This window comes from Numida meleagris, chromosome 8, assembly GCF_002078875.1.
Source record: "Numida meleagris isolate 19003 breed g44 Domestic line chromosome 8, NumMel1.0, whole genome shotgun sequence".
Classification (NCBI taxonomy): domain Eukaryota; kingdom Metazoa; phylum Chordata; class Aves; order Galliformes; family Numididae; genus Numida; species Numida meleagris.
In genome coordinates, this window is record NC_034416.1 from 12,657,767 (window position 1) to 12,684,651 (window position 26,885).

Here is a 26,885-nt window from a genome sequence, read left to right on the forward strand (position 1 = left end):
AGATGAAAAATAAAAAAAAAAAGATTTTTTTTTCCAAATCCTCTTTGTGCATGAAAATATATGAGGGTGATTCTTTACATAGTTTCAAATATTTTTATTTCAAGTCTAATTTATATGTAAATGGCCCAAAACTTAGTGTTAGTTTACGTTTATAAACCACTGCATGTGCATTTTAGATTAGTTCCGTTCTCAGCTGGTTTTAGCAAAGGGTAGAATTTATAATTAGTGACTGTTTCTATAAGCATTATTTCATTTTCTAACTGGAATAACAGAAGCAAGGTCACAGAGCACTGGAAGTACGACATCAACACAGAAGTCACCATGGAATAACTATCCCAGATGCTTAGCAGGGCAAAGGTGAGAAGCTCTACAATCCCTCTACCTTAGCAAAAACAGCGAACATCTGTCTACAGATCTGGGAATCCCACTTACAGCCTATGAGAACAGCAGTTGCCACGGTTGCAACCGTGTTTGGTGCATCATTCAGGTTCAGCATGTTTCCAGATACTTGGTTGAGGTTGTCTACTGCATATTTAAACATGAAGGGAACCAATATATTCATAGCCTAAAAACAGAAGAACACCAATTAGTCTGTATGCATTAAAACATATCTATGCCACATGAATATTTTTTCTCAATTAGCTGTACTGTTACGTTTAGCTCTTGAACACTTTGTGCTGGCGGTACAGCTCTCTTGATTTCATGTACAATATCCTCCATACTATTAAGTCTTCACTCCCAGTACTGCAAGGTCATCTCTGTGTCTCACACACACACACTCTATCAGTTTCTATTAAAAAAAACAACAACACCACAACAAGCCACCCACCCCTTACTAACTCCAGGTCAAAGACACATTAAAACAAAGCTCCAGTTTAATCAAAGGAAAGAAGTGAATCCGCTCTTTACCTCAATATTTAAATAACACTTTCCATTCACAGCATTAACTTAATACCTGCACTAACGCCAGTGACACGAAAGGCCTTCCATACCATCTACCAGGCACCAGGAATTACTTTAACAACGTGAGCTTTCAAACAGAACACCTCAGTGGTATCCACATCGACCACAGGGTATGCCACTAGATTATTTTGTGAGAACACCAAAACCCAAATGCCTCTAAACAGTGAGGTCTCCTTTACACCTGAAAAAGGTTCAGTTAGACGCATAAACAGAGCAACTTTTAGATTTTTTTTATTTGCTTATGAACAACTGGAGTGTAGAAAAAAATACTGAGAATCTTTAAGAAAGCATAAAGACCTTAAGTCTTGTTAATATTTCATTATTACACCACTCATTTAGACCAATAATGAAAAATACCATTAAATTTAATTAACATGATTCATCCAAGCTGCTTCTACCTAGGATTTTGAAATAAGTTATTAAAGGTTCCTAGCAGTTGAACAAGCACCTTAAATTAAAATCTTATAATCATGGAAGATGTTTAAAGACTTTACAGTCAGCTGACATTGCTTAAGGGATATATTTTTTTTAAATTAAGGTAATAAGGAAAAAAAACGCAGGCAGATGACATCCTATTTCATATGATAACAAAGAACAGACAAGAATATTTCAGCTCTCTCCACCAAATGCTTTGTACACCCACTCAGATCTCAATCGTATTCAAGGACATCAGTCATAGGTGTAAGTCCGTTGAAAAAAAATGCAGTTAACTGGATCAAACTAGGTTTCATGTGAAAAGAGTGGTAAAACCTTTTATAAATTCAGCCTAAATTCAAGTTATAAGCGGGGCTTAAACCTATCAAGTATTCTCCGTGTTAAAAACTACACTAAGTCCTGAAGACTAGCACTCAACCAAGAGAGAAAACCGGATTTTTGGAAATAAGTCTTTAAAATAAAAGATTAAAGAAAACCATTGCGTTAATGTCTTTAATTTGCTCTGTTTATTTTTTAAACATTACTTGAAATGCACCAAGCAAAAAAAATAATATATAAAAAAGACAAGAAAATTCTCAGCACAGCATACTCCATACGATTCCTGAGAGGAGACAGGTGAGATATGAGACACTGAGGTGAGATTACTGCTGATTAGTTCGTGGTTGAAAACAGAAACCAGGTGAAAGATCAGGTCCTGTTTCAAATATACTCCTCTGAAATTTACCCACTGCAACCACAAGTGTCATTCACAACAGCTCTCTTTCCACACCATTGTGGAAATCTCACTTGGAAAAAAAAAAAAAAGACAACAAATACCATCAAAGCATCAATACACAACAGTGACTGGTAACTTCAATGATACAACAGCACAGTAACAGGTTACTGTCATAATGTGCTTGAACATTAAACACAGAGCCCCACAAAGAACTCAGAGTGCATTAATAGAGATCTTGAACCTGTACAACGCTAGAATCCAAAACCCCACTCCCTCCCACGGTGTAATAAAAAAAAACCCAACCTATTATTCCCTCCAGAGACACTGAAATTCCATTTCTGGTGGCATTTTGTTCTTAATGAAGAAGAATATACTACCATCGGTGTTACAGTGATGACCAACGTGACAAGGTGCAGGTTTTCCTGGGAGGGACTGCTCATTGGAAAATAAGAGCACCGTGATGCAGACTGTCTTCATTTCCTGCAGGTTCCCACAAATCTCTCTGCAGGGATTTTACTCATCAGTAGACTGCGCTGCGCTACAGGTAGCTCAGAAATGGAACTACAGATATATTTTGAAGTCCATTTAAAGGAAAAAAAAAAGATGTATTCTTTAAACTGCAGTTTTTCTTCACAATTAATGTAAACGTTAACTTTGCAGAAATATCTTCTTTCACATCAATATAATCCCACCCAATAGAGTATTAAATGAAATTTAAAGCCTTGTCTCAGGCTGTAGTTGTTCTGACTCCTGGAGGGTAGCGTTTGAATAATAGGCAGCGTAGTATTGCATTTCATTAACCATCACCACAGTCTGCTTTTCAGTCATAAAAAGGAAAAAAAAAAAAGTCCATCTCAAAAAGTTTATTGTAAGAGCGATGAGAGAACATGATTACGAGCAAGCCTTTCCTGCTCAATTTGTGAAGTCAATGAGGTCCTGTTCACATTAACAGAAACAAGATGCCAGCCTTTTGCACAAGCTCCAGCTACCCCTCACAGCCCGGATCTGCTGGCACAGAACACAAAGCTCTCAGCACACCAAGGTACACCAGGAAAAGCTCCCATGCACAACAATTGTCTTATGCAGCGTACTTATAGAGGTTTCCCTCCTAATTCCTGAAAGTTTGATAATAATCCCCATTTAAGTCTTTTTTTTTTTTAAATATAAATAAATTTGAACACTTTCTATCTGTAACTTTGAATGAATAGCTAATTCCTGTCTGAATTTATTGGAAAGCAAATAAAGCACCAATGAAGTCATCTCAGCTTAACAGTCCCCATTTAACAGCAGGTCATAGTGCAATACATCATGCTTAAATGAGTTTAAACTTTTTTTTTTAATGACTGCACTGTTTTAAGCTGATAATGCACCATCATCTCTGCTCCCATGTGAGACCGCACTAGTTTTAGGGCAAACAGTCTTATCTTTCATTTTGCTTTTCCCAGTACTTCTTGTTTAATAAAGATGATGAATTAGTGACAGGCTGAGCTCCAACATGATAAAACTGGTCTATAGTGTTGCCAATAATCCACTGAAAAACATCAACATGAAGACGACTGAATTTATCTTTGGAGCAATATAAAGGTACGTATCCAACAACTGCATTATATATGGAAGTACAAATAAAAAACTCCATCTCTTAAGGTAAGATAGGTATCAAAATCTAGAAAATATGGTCAAAATGAAAGAACAAGATTCTAGCTCCACACCTTCTTAGCATTCACTGATTATCTAAAGCACACTTTTTTCAGTAAGAATTAAAAAAAGAAGTTTAGAAATACTTTTCACCCACAATTTCTCAAAAAACTAACAGTTTCAAAAGGTTTCTTGTAATTATCTAACTCCACGTAATTACAAAAAGCCCGCAAACAACGATGACACGCACTCACATAACTGATCAGAGACACAGTTATCTTTCCATGCAGACAACATTTACAGTACTACACTCATCTATTTAGCCAAACAGCTTCTTCTCCTGAAGCTTACAGAAGTAGCAGTCAGTATAAATGCAAATGGTCTGAAAGATTTCTCAGGCTCATGAATTACACATGCTTAGTGTGTGACCACAAGGCCCAAAACCACTGCAGACTGACAGAGGTGACAGGAGATGCTGTCACATCCATTTGTCTAACCCGGATCCTCAGGAGTCAGAGCATTTTTTCTTCTTGTGCCACAGAAGAAAAAGGGAAGGAGAGAAGTAAAGGATTTACTGAGCATATCCCAGTAGACAAAAAAATGAGAGGGAATGTTGAAAAAGGAAAAACCATAAAACCTGCGCAGGCTAATCTATGTGTCTGAAAACATAGTTAATGCCTTGTGTTCTCTTTTTACCTGTCTTACTGTTGCATCTTTCACATCACACAAGTCTAGATAGGCTATAAATATTTAAGATAAAAATTTAAAGCGTGTCATAATATAACATGTCTTCCAAGGAACAAAAAAACACCTTCCTAGCCCTGGAGCAGACTCCATCCTGTCAACTCTCAGTCATAAAAAGCTATACAAACAGCTCGCTCTGAAGGCTAACAATACTACTAGCAGCTATGCGTAGACAAAGAGGAACCAAAAATCACAATAATCTGTTCAATGACAGGCAACTGGGCCCCACTAAAGGAGTCAAGACAGATTATAACTGCAGGCTCTGTGGTAGCTGCACACACACCGGCTTTTGTTTTGAAATCAAATTTTACTGAACTGGAAGACTGAAAGAGATAAGAAATAAGACAAATTATTTCACAAGCAGCAGAAAAAAAGGAGGTATGATCTGCAGCTTCTTTGTGTTTTGTGGGCAAGTCCACAAACAAGGCGTGAGGTCCGAGATTCCTTCCTGCGGCTGAGGATTACTCTGGTGCTTTTGCACAAAGACTGAAGCTATCCTACAGCCTCTATCTTTCCTTTAAAAAGGAAACTTAACTGTATATATAGGTATAAAACTTCATACTCCTTCGTCAAACTCAAAAGAAATTGGCCAAAAGGCTTAAAAAAGAATTTTTGATGATGGAAGGTTACCAGTAACATCGCGATCATACGGCTCTCTACGCAAAAGCCCTAAGAAAAGCAACCTTTATAGCAAACACATACCAAGGATGGAAATCCTTCAGATGCAGACAAGCTCATAGTGAACAAAGAAAGCAGGCCAGGACTGCAGCAAGGAGAAAGACGCACTGGCATTCTCGTACTGACAACTGAATAGCAGCGAAACTTCAACTAACTGCTTGTGTGGTCTGTCAAGTACCTTATAATTAACCCCACAAGCAACCTGAACAAAGGGTCCCAGATCAGATAATGAGGAAATTGCAAAGGTTTTTATATGGTCCATGCAATTTACAGGTAAACTGATTTGTATTTAATTTTCTGTAGGACAAAGTGACCTTTAGCTTGCCATGCAAGGAAAGCAATGTTCAGGGCTCAGAGATACAACATTTTCTATAGCTCTGTACAATCTACTGCATGGCAGTTATGCCACAGTAACTACGTGCGTATGAGCACACGTAAAATACGAAGCAATTTAAGAAAACTTACCCCACAAGGGAAGAGTGGATATAGTGCAGGTGATGAGGGATAACGTGTTAAATTGAAATTATTTTATTGTTGAGTTCTAATAAAGCTTTGCAATTACAGAAAAGCAGTGCCAGTAAAGGAAAGCTAGAAGACATCCACAAAAACTTTCACCCCAGAGTTATAACATACGTCTGTTGAGAGCTTATCATGTGTTTTCTAAATGAAGTTCCTGCTTGCCAAAACAGACATTCTGACAAAACACTTCTAACAGGTACCTCCTAAAACCTGGGGAAAGCTAAACAGGTTTTCTGCTCTCTGCTTTTAGGAAGCTGTATTGAACATTGGCAACTTCCAGGCTAAATTAGAAGTAGGAAACTTAAAAGAACAGTTCAGAGATTCAAACATCCAGTTACCTCCCCAAAGAGCAATTATTAAATGTCTGATTTTTTGACAGGGTACTGGGGAAATCTTGTCTCTTGCAGCAGATTTCAGTTTTAAACCAAATGCCTCGTTTGCATTCTGACCAGTTGCAGTTCAAGCCCAATATGACATGGCATGCCTAATTCAAAATCAAAATCAAAAAAGCCAAAATGCCTAACTAACCTCTCCAGTGAGGAAGCACCACCATAACAAACACCAAAGAACAATTATTTCCAAGTCAAAAGAAACAGAAAACATTGTGGCTATCTACCAGGTATGAGGAACCTACCAGGAGATTTCTGTGACTAAGAATAAGAAGTGTTACTGCTGCTGTAATGCACATTACTTGCAGTGAAAAATGTTTTAAGCAACATCACTGATGTCTCAGACTATGTGAGAAAACAGTATTCATTAAACCAAAGGGGAGGAGGGGAGAACTCCATGTCACCCCTCAAGCAAACCAGGAAAAGTACAAAAGAAAGTACTTTAAACTTCTTTCCAAATTGTCTTCAGATTACTATCTAAAATATCAATAAGAAGCTTTAAAAATAAACTCTGGAGAACTATTTGCACATAGATCTGTAAATGGGGTGTACTGAAAAGTAGATCACACACGAGCCCAACAAACCATTCATAACCAGTTAGACATTATTGGGAGGGTACTGACACGGTGTATAAAGCAAAACACTCTCAGCACGTTCATTTTGAGCAGACAGCTTCCCAGATAGTTTTGAATAAACACGAAAGCAGTACTTCATACAAAAAGGATGGAAGTTTGCTTGTACAAACATGCCATATTCTGCTTGTTGTCACCTGCATTATCAGCAACTTCCTGAACAGCAGCACAAACCAAAATATCTCTTGGAGACAGTACCAGCTACCACCTGATAGACCGCTTCTACCAGAAAGTGCTGCACACCAAAAGATTGCCCTTTCCTTTTCAGTTCAAATAAACGAGCACATTTCTTTTCCAAGAACTCTTCTTTTATCATCTACATAACTCAAGTTTGCTTCTTCGCTCTTTTCATAACACAGCAGCGTTGCTGAACGCTGATAAGGAAATACAGCAAGACTAACTTAAGTGCTGAAACTCATTGCTAAGCAGCACCTACTTCAGCTTATCCCAACAAGATGCTAATATTAGCCTCATGTTTGGTAAAACCTCCCATATTTAGAAGGAAGTCAGTTGAGCCATATGTCTCAACGATGCTTACAAAATTTACTTCCAATATTTTTAATTAAATGTTGTTTGGTTTTTTTTTTCCAAAACATTTTTTGCACAAGTTCACATTTCCTCTTCTGAATTATTTCTACAAGATTTTCACTAACTTTAAATTATATCCTTCACTAATCTGTGGAAAGCTTTTGCACGGCTATTTCCTTCTGAGAGCTAATATATGCTAAATTTACTGCAGCAAGAGTATGAGTATCATAACACAACGAAACATTTGTTCTTACCTTTGCACTTGCTAAAAACCCCAGAGATATGGCTACTCTGGCTCGCAGGTCTGGTCTGTCTTTGGGCCACACATAAGACAGCATTGCTCTGACAATCTTTTTGGCATCTATCTCCTTCAGCTATTGAAAAGAACAAACAAAGGCATCATGTTAAAAAGAGACTTGCGAAGCAAAATAACAGTGTAATTAAGAATTAATTGTGTAGATTTGGATTACTTTTGTATTTTATTTGATAGGGAGACAGTTCACAATGTCTGATATTAGGACCACATATTAATACTTTGAGCTGTAAGTTTTTAGGTTTATATACATGACACTGATAAAGCAGATGAATTGTTCTTAATTAATGTGTTCTCAAGAGCGCAAGTAAAACAAAAATGGAACAGAGAAAGCCACAATTAACCATAGATGAAATGGTTCACAGAACAAATAAACTAATCCTTTTTTTTTTTTTTTTTTTATCTTCCCAGTATTTCTGTACAGAACGCAAGGACTTGCTATTCCTTCTTCAGAAGCTGTTTTAACACAGTACAGAGACAACCAAAGGGAAAACTAAAAAAAAAAAATATTAACAAACAAAAAATAAGGCAAGAAAGAAGTATAAAAGGTAAAGAAAGTAGTCTGGAGAACACAGTAAGTTGCAATTAAATGCACTATTTAAAAAAAAAAATCACTATCATTACAGGAACTGATATCTCTAAAACTGAACACTTGCAATAGTACATAAATTGAACAGAATATGATTTTCAGTTCAGACTATTTGCTTGCATTACTACAAATTCAAGCATTTCCAACCCGTTTGTACAGATTTTGGTCATTCCATTACCTTTGCAGGTAAGTGAGAAATCCTTTTATTTTTCCAACGTCTCCTAAGGCATGTTTTCAGGAACACAAAGGTACTCCTTCAACGCGTATCTAATGAAGGTAAGACTAACTACCAACAAGAGAACTGGTCTAGTTGCCTTTACTAAACTTCAACTACCATCCCTTCATTTAATAGAATGGCCTCCGAATTTGGGTAAGGAGGTTTTATGAGGCTTTTAAGATGTACGTAACTGCTTACAATCATTTGTTGCTACGTTTTCATTTAATGAACTCTTCAAATGAGTTAATTTCTCACAATTGACATAACAAACCTTAAGAATTTATTTAAATGAGGATAGGTTATTTTGTAGATAGATTGATGCGTCACTTACGCTTGTGATATATTCCACCAAACTCCAAAGCTATAAGAAAAATAGCCAAGCAAGAATAAAAGAGCATGCAGTACGCATGCAAGTAGCAAAGCCTCATTCTTCGTGCTGGATACCCCAGGGTTAACTTCAAAGACATGAAGGTTATCTAAAGTTGGAGGGAGGGCAGCAAGTAGCAGCTAATCTCTCTATTTCAGGCAATATTTTGGAACTGGGGAGGAAGAAGAAAAGGTCAGTCCATGGTTTAAGGCGATTTTTCACTACACAAGCCTGTAGAAAGGGGAATTCTACGTGTTTTAATCTTCCCCTCACTAGTTTGTGTGCCTCACACATTGGGATCTCAATTTTGAGAATAGAACTAATTAAAATAAAAATTCTGTTAAGGTCCAATGTGAATGAGTGAGAAAAGAGTTCTGTTAAGATGTAAGACAACCAGTGAAGCCAATCCTATAAGTGTAAGTTTTTAAAAGCATGGGGAAGTTCATCCCAGTGTTCATAGTCACTGACTTCAAAGACAACCATCAGGAGAAATATTGTATATTGTCAACAACTGCAAATATATTTGAGCATTACAAAGTGTAAGCACATTTCAAATGACTTTAAAAAAAATTGATATAATCAAAGACTTATAAGGGAACAGAGGATGCAAGATTATTTCTGTTTTGTCCTACCCGCTGAGGAAATGGAGGTATCTGCTACAGCACATACACGAACCTTTCAATTTGAGCTAAGGATATGCATAAATAGTATTTCAAACATTTGGAAAATATCTTTGATCAGCTCTTACAGATTAAAAAGGAAGGTAAAAAAAAAAGTGGTATCCCATTAATACAGAAGATGCCAGCACAACCAGTGCAGTTCTCATTATATGTTGCTACTGGATAGGCAGACTTTGTACAGAAAAGCTATTAAAAAGAAAGAAGTACATTGGCTGCAAACAAGGAACCCATTTCAGCTTTTTCATGGCTCTGAACCGCGACAGAAGTCAGAAGCCAGCCAGTCATTTGCCAAAGGCCTTGCAAAGGGACAGGAAGAAATATCAAAGGAGGTGCAAAATGCGTGCACATTACATCAAAGTTTACCATGAAATAAATGTTACTCCTGTACAGAAACACAAGCTGAAAATTGACTATGCAAGTGACAACATTAAGAATTAAAATAAGCAATCTGTTTAATAGACTCAAGTTCTTTTTAGATTTTCTGTGGTACATAAATGTTAAGAATAAAGTATTTATTTTAACCTTCTAAGTGGCAGCAATGTTTTATATTTTCTTCCAAGGCTTATTTCTAAAGAAATGGAAGTAACAGAAGGAAAAGTATAAAATGTATAATACAGCAGGTAGCAAAGAAAAGCCTTTATAAAGACAGTCTTTTTTTTTTAAACACTACAAAATACCGAAGGAATAAATACTGCCTCTCTTCCTGTCCCCAACTGTTCCAGATACTAAGCCTTCTCAAATACCTAAAAAAAAAATAAATCATTCCTGCTCACCATCTCCAAGACTACTGAGTACTGCAAAGCATCCAGTGGGCTGGCCCTGTGACTTCACGCGTGAAGTTTATGTTGGAAGATGCTTCTGACGAAGCATGATGGATGAAAGCGGTAGCTTGGCTTGAATCTAAGCTGTCATTGCTGACAAAGGAAAAAAGACCCTGCTCTGGCTCTCTGTGTACTCACTCAAGAAGCTGTATCATCATCTGCATTGTACCAGCACAAGCTGTCTCACATCTGCATGAGGTAATTCTGCAAGCCCCTAACTGCTTGATTCCTCCTCCGCTTTTCCATCTCTTTGCAGCACTCAACTCTATGGTCCCAGTCCATCTCTCAAACCACCTCTGGAAGCCATGAAACACCTCCATGAGATTATTCAGTTTATGAAACTGACAGAAAAATCTTCAGTGTTTGTTGCTGGGTTTCAGCTCAAGGAGGAGTCAGACACTTGTGCAAATTCAGTAGCATATGAAAAAGCACAGCTGAGAACACGAGATCATGACTTTTTAAGAAAAAAAAAGATTGTTTCAGTGCATGGTATGCAGTGTGCTTTGAGTGAAGCAGCAGCAGTACTTCTCAGCTGAGTCACCTTACGCCAGCTCACTACCTGACGATACAGTCACTTACCAAGCAAAACAGCAAGGTGAGGTAGGATACTTTTTCAAGCTGCCATATCAGCTCCAATATATGTCAGACAAGCTTTTTTCCCTAAAGTGCTTTGTCTTCTGCCTTCCTGCTGTCCGTCCCTCCACGGAGGACACGCAGTGACTAGCAAACTAAATAGCAACCGAGTGAAATGGTGGTGGGGGCAGGTTAATTATCTGCACTCCATCATGACTAGCAATGTTTTCATAAGAAAGTAATATCTAACTGCTTAGCAACAAGTCAGACACCACAGCTTCTGTTGCTGCCTGTGCTGCTTACAGAAGTCTAACACACAAAAAACCAAATTGAGGATAGTAAAATAACACTCCTGTTTTCAGTCTTCTGCACATTGGCCACTGTTGCAAAAAAAATTTATTTTGTAACAAAACAGATGTGCAATCTTCCAGTTATTTGCGAGGTGAAGGTAACACCTACTGCCCTTCGCGCACACACTTTTTTTGTTCATCCCTAGCATTCAGTTCTCTATTCCCTGGAGCTGCTAAAGGAGGGGGAATTTAAAACATCAGACCCCAGATCAGCTTCTGGAAGAAACAAGCTCGTTTGTCAAAAATAAGCAAACTGGAAGAGATACAGGCTTAATATTGCTGGTGTGTATTACCTCCAGTTTTTCTGAAGCGTAATTCTAGGGGGAAAAATTTCTCATTGTAATCTGAGTACCAGTTCTTTTCTGCATCTGTGTGTGCGTGGAAGAACCGTGCTGTGACATCAGACTTCCTTCACTTCTGCTGAGAACCTCTCAGTTTTTGTATCCACGGTCACTCTTTCTTTTTCCTCTCTCCAGGCAGGTGGTTCAGTTGAAAGAGACCTGCATTTTGGGGAGCAGCTTTTTAAAGAAAGCACCAACAGTGCCCTGCAGCAATTCTGAAGATAGGTCAGTTGTGAAGTTGGGTTTGTGATTTGCAACTGCACTACGTGAAGGCAAGTTTATTTTAAGTATACATTAAAAATATGTTACATGGACATGTGGGAAAAAGAAAAAAGGTTTTGACAGTGAACAGACGATATTCAGCTGATCAGCATATCCAGAGAAACAAAAATTTGAGTAGGAAAAAATAGTAATAACGAAACTCAATGGATATATGAGAACTAAAGTGGCAACACAGAGTGTAATGCTCCCCTTCCGCTTAAAGGAAAAGTGCAATCCATAATAATAATATTCAAGAACATATACAATTAGGATAATTAGGGAGATGAATAGCTTCCTAGCTTTGAAGTCTGTCTTGCCTAGGAAATATTTCAAAAGAGACCAGACATGCTGCAAGGAGGGTTGTAAAATTAGTCTAAAGTTCACACTACATGCAGGACCAGTAATGCTACCACTGAAAATGTCTGACTGTTCTGCATCCCCCACGCCTCGTTCAGAAGAGATCACAGATGCTTGCTAAAACAAACTGGCTATATTTTAGGTTATGAAACTCCCTCTTATTGCAAGAGCAATAAACGTTAGCAATTTGTCTCCCAACTTCCGCTTGTAGCACAAGCAGGTTGAGATTAAATGAAGGGGTAACTTCCAGACCAAAATTTAAGATGATCCATTCCTTTACAGTTACAGGAAAATGGATCATCAGAACTGCCAGGCTGTGGGGAACAGAGTGTTAGAACAGGTAAAAACGAGCAAATCAGGCCTGAAACACCTGGGATCTGCTCTGAAACACGTCATCACTACAGTCTTCACCAGTCTTAAGATCCCATGAGAGCCTGTTATAAAGCACCCCACAGCACCGTTCTGCAAACATACAAAGCATCTGATGCAGAGCAAATGCAAAGACAAAAGTTACATAACTCAAGCTCCTTGATTTTGTAATTTTAAAAAGGCCAAGTTTACACTGTGCTGCTTGAACTAAAAGCCTACCTTATTTTCCAACTGTAACCATTTGGATTAATAACGATACGACTTCTGCTTCTATACCTATCATCATTATTTTAACATACGTATTTCCTGAATATAAATGCAGTCAAAGTATACCAGATGCATCGACAGTAAATCAAAGCAAAAACACACGCACAATTAGATTTTTTTCCTCCTGCTTTAAGTGCAGTTTCACCAGCTGATGCGCTAACTTGTATCCACAAACTAATGTCAAGTCACGGGGATATACCAGTCACAAACAAGAACACCAGCCCACATTAAGCTACAATGGAACGTGCTTGGTATGAAAAAGAATCAACCTAACGCAGGGAAGTTACAAAGGAACGCGGCACTAGCGTTGTATTTTAATGACAATGAAGAACTTGGCCAAATGTTTATAATAACTGCATTAATCTAAGAGCTGCATTACCAAGTAAACAGAATCTACTGTGCTACAGCATTCAAACACCTATCAATAGTTTTTAATGAATTGCTATTTGAGGTCTTCGGCATTTTTAAGGAGAAAAACCATAATAATGAAGTGATTTTTACCCCTTCCTTTGGATCTGTGTGAAGCCCTCCACCTGCATGTCCATGCCAACACATTCTCTTTTCTATCAGTTGCAAGCTTGGCGAAATCTGTGTGAAAAAGAGAAGTTAATTTGCAAGAACCTCAGGAAACATGCATTTAAAAGCCAACAGAAAGAACAAGTCTGTTTTTCTCCCCTCACCCTCCAACTGAATCAGCTTGCATTAATAAAAGATCCTTCCTCAAAAACCTTGCTTTGCTTAAGGAAACAATAAGAGGAGAACTATAAATCTAGCTGTATAGCGAAGAAAACGTTCCAAGTAGCCAGGAGGTAAAGAAAACAGTCTTAAAAATTTAAGCTAAAATGACACCTACAGCTAAGAAGTAGAACAAAGAGCAGTGAAAAGAAGTTAAAGTTTTGGAAGATAAATGTACTCGGACATGTTAATAAATAAAGTGGGACATACTTGAGCAATAATCCTCTTTTCATCTACAAAAATAACTCCACTGAGGGGTCAAAATAAGGAGAGAAACTTGCTTCCCACTTCTTCCCTGTCAGGCTGAGCATGGCTTACTGGTACCGCACGACAGATAAAAGCCCACGTGGTCCAGAGCCCCAGCTGCAATTTGGAGCAGCATGTGCGGGTGCAGTTACAATACAATCCTGCTTTTTAAGAACAAATGCTCCCTTCTCCAATCACACGAGTAAGATGATTTGCTAAATAAATACAGAGAAAAATTCTGAATTTATTAACCCAGGTAGACGAGCCAGAAAGAAGAACAACTTGCTACTGCTCTAATTTCAACACGCTTGCCACAAACAATAGATGTGTTAAAGCTTATCAGAAGAGTCTGCATTTTGTTCAGAAGATTTGCTAGGTGTTTTCAACTTCCTTTCAGTAAAGCTTATTTACAAGCTCTTTAGGAATCTCACTGCATAGATACGGTGTGATATCAGAGCTTGGAGTTTCCCAAAGCAAAGTTCCATATTTTTTATGTTTTAAAGAACACTTCAAAGATTATTTCACACAGTCAAAAGACTCAAAAGATTTGAGCTGAAGTCTGTTGTACGAACGTTGTTTTGTTGTTTTTTTTATAATAGCAATAAAAAAGACAGATACATTTTAACTTAATTCAAGCCAAGTATGCTACTTAGAAATACATCATAATTATTCCATGAACCCATTAAAAATGAATCTTCCTTATGTTTACATTAGCACTAAAGCAAGCAGACTTCACAAGAATTAGAGCCTGACATCCTGTTGCTCACAACGATGAGAATAAATTTGCAAAGTTGCTTGATATTTCACAGTCTAAGCAGGATTTTGAAGTAATAAAGCCCTACGAACTCATGGAAAACTCACAGCTTTCTAGGCATTTTCTATGCCTGGCAGTATGAATTTCAGCAAAAATGTAACTTTTTTGCACTGATAAGAATTCTTTATAACACACTGTATTATCATTTGTTTTTAGGGATTCAAAAAGACTGTGAGCGAAGTGCAGAAGTCTGAAGCTTCAAGGCTTCTTCTTTTCAAGAGGCAGAAACGTAACTTTCATTTAACTTGCTGTGCTCCAAAATTGAAAGGGTTGGGGGGGAAGGGAGAATATGGGAAGACTCTCCAAGAGCGTCCTCCTCCCCATGAGTAGGGAGAAGAGAAATTTCTACCTACCTCTGATATCTCCAGTAATGGCCTTGAATGACCTCCCATCAGACTCTGCCATGACCTTTGCTTGCGGATTGGTGGAATCTACAGAAAAAAAGAAACAAAAAATGTAACGGAGCAATGCAGAACATGCACTTCACATTCAGATAATATTCAGCTGGTTTATGTAAACAAGCAGAACGTGGTAACAAGGCAGATGGTTTTCTTTTTTTGACAACTGACCACAGGAAAAGAAAATCAAAACTGGTGGGGAGCTGCTGTAAAATAGCTTACATGCAACCATCAACATTTCTAAATGACAATTAAACTTTCCCTTCTCTTAATACCCACTCCCATCAGACTTCATTGCTTTGGTATCACAAAAGCCCTCAAGTTTTCCCTTTCCTCTCATTTTAATCTTCTCCCAGGTTGTCCTCTGACTTTTTAAAATATTCTTTTGTTCTATTTTACATAACCAATTGTTACGCTTATTGGTTCTGCCACTTCCAATCCCTCTCAGCCCAGCGGACACCACAAGGCGAATCAAAGCTACAGCTCTTCCCTGGGATGCACGAGGACCATTAGAAATCACAGCCTGGCTGATGGCAAGTTTCAGGCAGGCAGCACACGAGACAGCCACCATTCACAAACATGTCAGTGCATCTCATGGGCACACTGCTAGGCACTGACTGCAGCATGCTTTACGTGTCACATGGAAAGCAACTCATTTTCTGCAGAAGTTTCAAAGGACCACTTATTTCCCCCAGACAGGCTAACTGACAGTGCTTCCCGAAGGGGAAAACAGGGACCTCTCAGTTGGCAATGAAGATTCCTCAACATCCTCGATATATTCAGTATTAAATCTTTTACTGCTCTGTTCCAACGTTAACCACACACTTCACATATAAAAACACACACACAAAAAACAGCCAAAACTGCTCATCACCTCGAGGCAAACGACAAATGTCACCACACAGGACACACTAATTTCCAGCACCTCAATTCTACAGCAACATATGCAGGCAGAGTAAACATCAGAATTGCACACCGCACTTGCATCAGAGCTCAGTGGCCTGAGCGAACTGTCCCGATGCTTCCCAGACCAGAGCTGAATTAAGCAGCTGCATTTGTAAGGCAGTTCATTGTAGATAACCTTGTCACTTGCTGTCAACACAGTCGATTTCATCTAAACTAACACGGTCTCCATATGAACAGTGACAGCTTCATAAACAGAAAACATAATGGAAGGAGACAAGGGATTCGAGAGACCTCACCATGTCCCAGGTTACTGCAAATTAATATAATTGCTACAAAGGCACCGTCATTTTGGATAAAGCTCCCACCAACACGCAAGAGGAGCATTAAGCACTCCTTGCAGCATCCACCACTGCAGCATCTGACAGCAGCCTAGGACCTAACACTAAATGAAGCCGCACAACCAATACAAAAGCAGCAGCATTCTCTAATTCAGCAAAGGCAATTACAGCGTGCAGACAGCATACTGACATCCTTGGTGTCCTTATGCCAGCATTTATACTTCTTTAAGCACGTGATGCGGATAAAAGTCTGCTGATAAACCATGCCACAGAGAAGGTTAGGGGCTGATGAACCCACTGCTCAACGCTATGCTTCAGCTTCTCCGAAGACAACGCAGCTGGAACCTCTCCTCAGCAGTATCATTCTCTCCTGCTTGACTTTGCAAGAGGAAGAATATATTATTCATAAGTATTATCAATCTTGATAACTTAGAAGGCATTTCTGCTGTCGTATATTCCTAGCACACGGGAACAGACAAATGAGGCCTCAACAGTTACTGGAGAGAAGCTAAGTACTGCTCTTCCAGAAGGTACTATGACATCACAGAAACATTTTACTAATAATGTATATCCTGTGGCAAATCCGCAAGTTTTCTCTTGATGGAAGTACAAGAGAAACACCACAGAAACAAGTTCTGTTGAAACACCAACAGATCTATCTCAATTTCTGCATTAGGTGGTCTTCAGTTGGCTGAGGCTATGAACTGCTACAGGGCTAAGAGATGAGAGCAGTGCCAAGGGCGCTGATTTGCACAAGATACATGGAGAAATGTGTGCCTGGAAGACTGCAAGTTTCCCTCTTCTCTCAAGCTCTTGTTAAAAACCAAGACTCAGCAAAGAAATCAAGAACTGAACATGGACAAGGTGAGCAACTGACTCCAATGGTAAGAATCCAAGCCACTGCAGCGTTATTAACGGAACAGGAGCAGGGCTGAAGCTCACGCTGTTACTCTCCATACACCCCTTAAGCAGACTTAGCACTCCTCTGTCCCTCACATCAACTCCTTCCCAATAAACTCAGACTGCAAAGGAAAGGCATGCTTGGCCCTTATTGCCGCAGACAGAAGTCACACCTCAGTGCTTCATCCCAGCACGAGCAAGCCCTGCTGATTTCAGAAGTCAGAGAACTACGTGGGGTACCTTAATTCTGGCGCTTTCTAACTCTGCACCACTATGTTCCCTTAATGTGTTTTTGGATATGATTCTGTACACTCTAAAGGATGAAACAGATGCCTAGTACTGATTGCACATAAAAGTCATATTGCTAAAGTGCCATGACTGTTGGTGGTAGTTTAAATACTATCGATGCAAACAAACAACAGGGATTAAACACTTGCACAAGGTAAAATCCATGCCAAGGAGCTTCTCTGAGGAGCCTGTAATGTACTACACTAATCTAACAGCAATTGCTCTTTTAAATTTTTTTAAGCTAATTGTAACAGAAAAGTGAAGTTAGGATTCAAGAGCCTGCGCAGAACTCACATCCCAGTGTTAACTTAAGAGTTACATGCAACAAGAAAGGAAGAGATGAATAGCAGAGGAAAACAAGAAAAGACGGAAGTATTCAGGTAGGCAGAATACATTACACTCACAAATATAAACTAAATTGTTATCAGTATGAGCAATATAAACTTAACTGGAAACACATCTCACACCGTGCAGCTGCTCTGCACACATATCCAGAACAAACGAAACCAAGAACATTAGAAAAAACTGCCTTCAGATGTTCCCCCATAACTTCATCTTGCTAACAGATGCCCACACATGTTTGAGTAAGGCACATCTCAGTGGCAGAAGGGAAGACCCACACAGCACTGCACCGTGCGGCCCAGAGCACACCACTGCAATCTCCAGCACAGCACTGCGCACTCTGGGCCCCCGCTACTCTACAGATAAGCATCACATCCAGTTGTCACGTTCCCGTCTTTCTATTCCATAATACAGCCTTCCTCGCAACAATTTTCAGTATAATGAGGTGCCTGCTTTTATAGGCAGAAATATGGGATCACTGATCTGCTCAGAAGCAATACTTACTCTATAAAGGGATTTTGAAAATCCAAAGAACTTCGCCGTTCCGTGTTACCAGGCACACATCTACGATGAAAGAGGCTACTAAAATATCTCATAACAAAGCTGAATCTTCTGGAAATTAATTTCTCGTCTCGCTATGTTTATGTACAATGACATACACTCTGCTCAACAGAGAATGGAGACTGTGGAATAATACTTCCCACGCATTAAGTCTGGTAACTACGCCATCAGAAAATCCAATTTAGCAATGATGTCAAGACAATAAATATCAGTATAATTTCATAAGATCAGGCTTCGGGTAGATAAGTAAATTGAACCCAAATACCTGCAACTTCTTACAACTACTTCCAGAGCAAGGGATGTTACTAACTTGTGCACGAGAACGCACTATCACATGCCATGCAGCAGGCTGGAAGGCCAAGATAACGCAAGAAAAAAATGAAGTCTCTTCTACTTTCTGCTGTTCCCCTTCACAACAACTTCCCAAGTCATGCTTCTTACAGCTGCTGAAGTTATCTCTGAAAGAAGATAACTTCCCTGAAAGAAACTCCTTGGTATATTTCTTGACTTAAGCAGACTCGTATTAAAATAGCTATCCTCACGTAAAGGCTGCTGGGTCTTTTCAGTCAAATGTTATGTTCCCACCTTTTAGTTTGGACGCAATCAAACCCTATTACAAAACAACAACAACAAGCTTCCTAGAAAGCACAGTAGTCACATCAGGTCACTTTCCAAAGCCCACCACAGGGCAGCTCTCTCCAGCACCACTCAGCAGAGGGCTGACATTCAGAGCAGGAGGTTTGACACCTTGAGCCACTGGAGAGTGACAGGAAGAACTACATTTATGGATATACAAATTTATCTCAACAGTAAATTGAGTCTGGTCAGAGTTCCACAATATTGACAACATCTGTACAGGTCCACAATATTTATGACATCAGCTTTGCCATTCCATAAGCTCAGCTGTTCTCCTCTCCAGGATACAAAGGTTACACGTCCTATCACTCAGGAAAGCAAGGCTGATTAAACTGCTGAAAAACAGGTGGGAGGGAAGAAAGACGTGGATTATCGACGGCATCCGAACAAGTCCGCTATATTTGATTAGTAAGAGGCTGGGTCATAAGCATTTATGTCACATTTACTGCCCTTTGTTACACTCAACAAGCGAGTGCAAGAACTAACCCATACTTGATACCTATAATAGAGCAATGAGTGTCATAGAAGAGCTCTTACACGTACTAAAAATATACATACTGCATGTATATGGTATCTGCACAAGACACAACATTTCACATGAAAATTAAAACATTCAAAGGGTTAAAATAAGCAATTATACACATCACAATGCTTACATTGCTGTTTGCTCATTATGACATTTGAAATTTCTAGGAATATTGGACAATACCAAGCACCGAGATATTAAAATATGGGGGAAAAATACTTGGTGTGCATCAGCTTTCAGCTTACACAAGTTTCATTACTAAAAGCCTCCCAAATTTACTGGCTCAGTCCTGCTCATCTAAGTAATATAAACTTGATTGCCATCTGTAACAGAATTCTGCCTGTCAGAGGCAATAAATCAAGGTGACAATGAGAAGTTTGTCATAAACAGCAGTACTCTTGGAAGAAGGATAAAAGGCTTAAGGTTATTATCAAGCAGAACTAATAGCTATCTGAGAATTTATGGAAAGTTAATTCATTTGATCTCTGAGATGCACTCCCTTCACTCACTTTGAAAAACACATATGAATTATTGAAAGCTGGACTCATTCAATTTGAGATAGGTACTCAATTCTTTGCTTGCAATCAAAATCATTCACTGGAACATGCTGACAGAAAGATTCCAATTTGTACCTCAGTTACAAGCGCTCGCCTTCAGCAGGAAGTTTGTAACATCCACAGGCAGCTGTGGCAATCCTCAATGCAAGAACACTGTCAAACTTGCATGGCCCTCTGGCATTAGAGAAGACGGGATGCTGCTCTGGTACTAGCACAAAGGAACCACATTTTTAATAAGGATTTTGCTTTTCCTAAACAAGAGGATGGAAACTGTTTAGTCTACAGATCTGATGCTCACATTCACCTTAATTCCTGTGCCGGTAGCAGACTACAGAGTGCTTTACTTTTAAAAAGTTAAACTATTAGAAGTGTGGGAACAGGATTACTGCCCACACTGAGAAGGAGGTGGGGATTAGAAAGGAAAAAAGGGAATAATAAAGTGCTGACTGCTCCAAAATATAGAAAAGAAAAAAAAGGAAGCAAACCTAGACTGAATGTATTCAACCATTTGCAAATGAGCAGTTAACTGTGAAACTATTCCCTTAACGTAGGTCTTTTAGTCCCACGTTTAAATGCTGAAACTAAAAGGCAGCTGACCACAAAACTGATGTCAGGCTCAAAAGCAAAGTCTTGCCTTTAACATTTAACATTACCAGCAATTTCCCTATGAGAAGAGCCTTCATATCGGAATAGCAACTCTTCCCGAGCAAGCAAGTTGCAGAACTGCTGAGGAGAGGCCGTCAGCCACGTGCTTTAGCAGGCCAGCTGGAAGAAGCCCTTCCAACATGGCTCTGTGACAGCAAGGAGCAGTGCGGGCTGGAAGCGGGGTACATCCCAGGGCAGCGTGCTGCTGCCTCACAAACCGCAGTGCCCACACCAGCACAGCCCCACAGCCTGTCACACAGAACGCCCCTTTGACAAAGCCTGCTGCAAAGCAAGAGCCAGAGACCAGCCACGTTTAAAGGAAACAAGTGACATACAAAAGTGCAACACAGCACTGAGCATCAGATTTTACCTGCCACAAAGCTCTGACAATCTTCTGAGCTCAGCAGCGGTGGAAGTTTTGCTTTCCACTACCGCGACACGCAGCCAAAAGACCCGGCCCCTCTAACGCGAGGCTTCACTTCCAAAAGCACGATCCAGCCGCCAGCCCTCAGCGGTCACGCTCCGCCTGGAGGGGCCAGGCCGGCCCCGAGGGTCAGCGCTGCGGGGCGGTTGGTGTCCCCGCACGTCACGGCCCGACCGCAGGCACACAGCTGCGCCGAGCAGCCGGCCCGAGCTTTCTCAGACGCGGTGCACCCACACACGGCGCTCAGCTGCCAGGCCCGGAGGTGAAGCCCGGGCCGCGCGACGCAGCCGTGTCCCGAAGGCGCAGAAGACGAAGCCTAACAGCCCCGCTGAGGTCACGAGGGAACCGGCTGCCCCTCGCACGCACGGTTTTTGAACGCTCGTCCATAAAGAGGCGAGCGGACGCGGGGCACAGGACCGCGGGAACCATCCCCCGACGGCAGCTCCGGCGCGGCTGCCTCTGCGCCCGCTCCCTCCCCTCCCATCCCCATCCCCTCCCTTCCCCACGCACCGTGCCGCTGCCCGGGCCCCGCCGCCGCCCGCTCCCCGCGAACCAGCCGTGCGCGCAGGCGGCGGCCGCCGGAGGCCGCAGCAGAGCGATGGCGAGGAGCAGCCGGCGCGGGCAGGAGGCCGCCCGCAGCACCATCTTGGCAGCGCAGCGCGGGGGGTTGTGGGACGGCGGCGGAGCGCGGGGAGGAGCGGGGCGGGGCACGGCGGCACGGTGGCCCCCGACGGGGCGCGCTCCCGCCCGGCCTGAGCGTGCACGACGGCTCCGAGGAGGTCGGAGCGCCGCGCGGAGCCAGGAGGAAGCTGGAGCTCTGCGTTTTGATACGCGGCTTTGCTTCTGACCAGGATTCGCTTTAAACGACAGAAGCGACGTTTCTGTGTCGCTAATGTAATTCTTCACCATAATTGCGCTCGGCAGAGCCCAGCCGGAACAGTGCCGCCCAGCGGCGGTACTCACAGGGATGAATCCCAGGCGCCTGCCAAGCTCGGCGTGCCCTCTGCGACGTGGCCGTCGGAGCAGGCGGCAGGTGAGGGATGTGACCCTGTCTGGGACAGCCAGGACACGCGGGCCGACCCAACAACGCTTCACTGAGAGCGGTGTCCAGTTTTTCTGCCGGTTTTCAGCAGGCATTGCTGAGCTAGCCCTGATACACTCAGCGCGTATACACAGACACAGCGCGTTGTGGACGGAGCTGCACTCAGCTGTATGACACGTCCAGCATTTCCACATTAGGCTCTCTGCATGTGCTTACCGTGGGACACCCTGGCTGCGTACAGCAGAACCCTGAGAGGTGCTCTCACGGTGCTTAACGTTGCTCTGCTGCCGTTCTAATGGAGATTTGCAAAACCACTCGACAAACATCTGTTGCCAAACCTCACACTGTCATTCTGAGACAACTGTGTTATTACAGCCTTTCCTCAGTTAAAAGGAAACAAGGAGAGAATAGCAGGTTACATACACCTTGACACTGAGCCGCTTATAGAACCCGTTACATACTTTCCACGAGACACTAAAATTGAAGACGGAAAATATGCATTTTCTCATTCATTTAATACTCCCTTTAGTACAGGCTAGCGCTAATTTTTGTCTACTATAGTGTTAATGCTCTCAAGCAAGCACTAATTACATAAGAAATGCATACATTCCTTTCAAGAAATACGAATGGGAATTTAGCCCTCTAATTGAATATTGAAAATGCAGTTCTGTCATTCATCTAATGCCAAAAAAAACCCACATCAGCAGACTGGCAGAGAGGAGGTGATTCATTTTCAAAAAGCGATCAAAAGTGCTAAATATTAAGCTTAGTTCACTGATAACTAAGGGGTGGCTATACACCCTGCTGCAAACCTTGAGAGAGGGTGAGAAATTATGAACAATGATAGAAGGAAGGAGTACTGGCTGTAATGGGATCAAGTTAAACACGGGGAAGTTAAATATCTGGCAAGGAAATATTTTAATGGGGATGTGATCGGCAAAAACAAGATGGGACAGCTGACAGAAGAAGAAAGGAGAGGCCATGCACACACCTTAGTGGTCAGAAATCAGGATAACAAAGCTCATGATGTACACCCAGAACAACAGCAGAAGAGGCTTTTTTTTTTGTTATAAACTCACACTATTTAAAGTAGGTTGCCATTAAAAAAATATACATGCTTCTCAGCAGATTTAACTGTAAAAGCAGAGGATCTCCTTGTAAAACTCAGGCAAAAAGCAATCTCTGCTCAGAATAAATGACAAAAGGAGCTAGATAGAAGAAATAGAAGCCCCAGGAATGGTAACAACTCATCACAGAGGAGATTTGTGAATAGAAACCTAAAAGGTCTCTTATCTGGACATCTTCCACACCAACTCCCACAAAATACTATGTTGCCAATATTAAAATTCTAAAGTATGGAATGCTAGAATACTGTGACAAACTAATATTACACAAATCTGAGGGGCATACCCTGTAGTGTGCCCACCAGTCCTTCCATGACACGTATAGACAGCAAACCAGGTCTTGAGAATACCCTAACGTGCTGTACAGCTCTACCAGGGATGTCTCTGTAACCCTCACAGCAAAGTGAAGATTAAAAAAAATAAAAATGAAGACACCCCTGACATATTGGGTGTTGGCATGAAGACTAATTTGCTAATGTTTTCTCAACACTTTGAAAGCATCATCTGGCTAATAAAAGATACTGTAAGTGGGTACTTAGTTTTTCCCTACAAGAACCATACATCAGGGTATAGTGCAGAACCATACAAATTCCACTGTGGAGTTATTAAATATCCCATAAAAATGAAAGCATTTTGGAGGCAACGCATTTGAATAAGTTTATTCTATTTATTTCAAAATAGATGAATGGAAGGGGAAAAGTAGCCAGAATGGACAAAAAAATTACACGTGTGGATGGATGTGAACTGTGAAATGCAGTGCACAATGAGAAAATGAACTGTAATAAAACAAAAGGTTTTATCAAAAGCTGTAAAATTGGTTCAGATGATTCCCAACAGGTATATTAATTCAGCTTTTTCAAAGCAGCTGTTGTTACCGTAGAATCCTCAAAGCCAAAGTTGGTATCATAAAATGGCTTAGGTTGGAAGGGACCTTAAAGCCCATCCATTTCCAACCCCCTGCTGTTGGCTGGTTGCTGCCCACTAAATCAGGCTGCCCAAAGCCCCATCCAACCTGGCCTTGAATGCCTCCAGGGATGGGGCTTCTCTGAGCAGCCCGTGCCTCTGAGTAAAGAATTTCTTCCTAACGTAATTCCTATTAAGCTTATTCTCATCCTGGATGTGTATGATTATGACTATGCTTAATCCTGATCAAGAAATAGTAATAAATCGCGCGCTTATTTCATAAAAGATGCTTGTTTCATAAAAGGGAGAGCTGGCAACTTATGTGGAAAAGGTTTCACCGTGTAAAGAACACATCAAAATGGAGAAAGTATTTCCAATAGGTAGGCTGTAGGTTTGTGACTTCTTTCTACTGATGCACCAGAAGAATAATTCAGAAATCCTATTTATGAGACAGGCAGAAGATGTCTCCAGCTTACTCCGTCCAAGGAAAAAAGCATTTCTAAAGACAGCACTGAGGTATGCTAAACCCCAGGGGGAGTGTTAAAATGAGTTACGAACCCGAAGTCACCAATCACAGGAAATTCTTGAAGGAGAAAGGTCTGAATGAAAAGTTGGGGACAGCTTGGGCATGCACATCCCAACTCAAGACTCCCTTTAGTGATAGCTAAACCCAGGACTAGCATTTCAGTTCTGGATCTCAGCCACAAAGCTATGACACCATCTGTCAGCTGGATCGCTGGAGGAAGCAGAGAGAATCTCAGAGCTGATCTAAGGCACCGCTAGATAGAAGCATGTTCTTAATATATTGCTTCCTGCCTGCCTCTAATTATAGGAACTGTGTTGTTAATATATGGACTTCCATATGCAGTTTGTTCCTTCATTTTTACCTTGTCTTTACACTGCCTGAGGGATAGCTGCAATGTATTTGGTAAACACTCAGACATCTCCCTGGTATGGGCACGACATGATAGTCCTCTAGTCCATCTTGCTGCTCCATTTCACAGCGCCTGCTGTGACTTCCAATTTTTACAGGCAGCTACAGAACTATGGGCATATCCCTAGTAAGCTTAACGAACCAATTTTGGAGCTGGTAATAGGTGTTGATGTGGAAGAGATGTCTTTCTGTGATTACTTTCAGGAGAAGCTCATTAGCATTCAGCGAGGCAACTGAGATGGTGCATGCACACTGAGGGATCACAGCAAATTTGAAATGACTGAGAATTAGTAAAACCACGAAGGGTGTAACTCATTTACAACTGGACTGTTCTAGCACTTTCATACAGTGAATTATTGCACTGGTAATGCGTAGATTTTACTCTTTCAGACAAAAGATGCACCCTTAGCAGTACTCCTGACACTCTCCCAGATCTGCAGCCTTAGACAAACTGGCACAGGTTTGCTCTTTGTTCACAGAAATAAACCTCACAATATCCAGTTGCGCTGGACTAGTGCTCGTTCCTTAAGCATTCCAGTCCTTCAGTAAAAAGAAGCCTAAACTACACTGCAGCAGGATATTACAGCTCTCAAGCATTATGCCCTCAAATCTCTGTGTTCTCTGTTTCCTAAGGGTGGCAGCTTTGGCCTCATTTAGATCCTTGCAGTTTTGACAGCTTGGCACACATACACGAAATGTCTTAGCCATGCGAGTGGAATAAAACTATCTGTAAAAATTCATCAAGGCTATGCTCACAGGAGATTTGCACGATGGCGGAGAAGTGCTTGCAGTGGAATATGCATGGTAGTGAAATCCTCAGATTTACATATAAAATACCAAGATCGTGAATATGCACAAACACAGCGGTAAAGCTGATGACTTAAAATCCAGACACTGGAGTCAGCCACACTGCTGGTTACGCACAGGAAACTGTTAACACATAGCAGTTAAAATATATGAAATTTGTTTTATTATTCACAGATTAAAGGTTTTAAATTCTTTCTATTTAAAGGCACTTAATATGATTGTAACACCGAAATGAACTTCACTAACAGTGACGAGAACTTATTTCTTCTAGCTGTAAAAAAAACAGCGCACAATTTCATGGAGCCTGTTTATTGGGGTGAACGTGGCACTTGGGGACGTGGTTCAGCAGGCGTGGTGGTGATGGGATGACAATTGGACTTGATCATCTTAGTGGGTTTTCTTCCACCTTAGTGATTCCATGATTCTTCTAATTATTAAATGGTCCCCTAAAATGCATACAATCAGCACTGAATGCTAAGTAATCTGCACGCCAAGGGGAGACTGACACCATATTTTATATGGTAACATTGACAACTCCAGTGACGGTATGCATCGGACTAAATGAAAGAGCCCCCACAGCTGTGGCAATCAAAGTGAAATCAGAAGTCAGGCTAGAAGAGCTAGAAAAGTGGTGATACTCAATCATCCATATTGGAAGGTAATGAACACAAGTACGGGAATCTGTCACTGAAGCATATGAAGAGGGAAAATTAATGGGAAGAAATTAAAGGAAAAAATAAAAAATGGGAAAATAGGACAAGGTTGTGAGGGGAAAAAAAGAGAACTCTTCACTCAGAGATACATAAAATTAGTTTTGACAAGTAGAATATGTGCTGAAAGACACAGTCCTGATTTTGAGACAGTGACTCAGACTTATTTCTTCAAAAAATATTACCTACTGTTCCTAAGACCTTACCTTTAAGAACAGACCAGCTCCACATACACTTGAGGTGCAGTTTAATTATGCTTTGCAGTCATTTAATTGACTAGCATAAATGCACTGTGTTTTGAGAAGC

General features: G+C 40.8%; 1 protein-coding gene across 5 annotated transcripts in view; it reads right to left on the reverse strand.

Moving 5' to 3' along the window:
• The window catches only part of ABCB7 (ATP binding cassette subfamily B member 7), a 48,295-nt gene that overhangs the window by 16,033 nt on the left and 5,377 nt on the right, over window positions 1-26,885 (reverse strand). For 2 of the 5 annotated variants that reach the window (XM_021405984.1, XM_021405985.1), the window contains 4 exons: window positions 14,892-14,969; window positions 13,245-13,331; window positions 7,493-7,612; window positions 433-565 (listed from right to left, as the gene is read on the reverse strand). In XM_021405984.1, the coding sequence (XP_021261659.1) occupies window positions 433-565; window positions 7,493-7,612; window positions 13,245-13,331; window positions 14,892-14,930 (379 nt within the window). In that variant the 5' untranslated portion in view covers window positions 14,931-14,969. Of the gene's footprint in view, window positions 1-432; window positions 566-7,492; window positions 7,613-11,441; window positions 11,649-13,244; window positions 13,332-14,891; window positions 14,970-16,370; window positions 16,650-21,569; window positions 21,726-26,885 lie in introns of those variants that run through there. The other 3 variants (XM_021405982.1, XM_021405983.1, XM_021405986.1) reach the window with 3 other exon arrangements.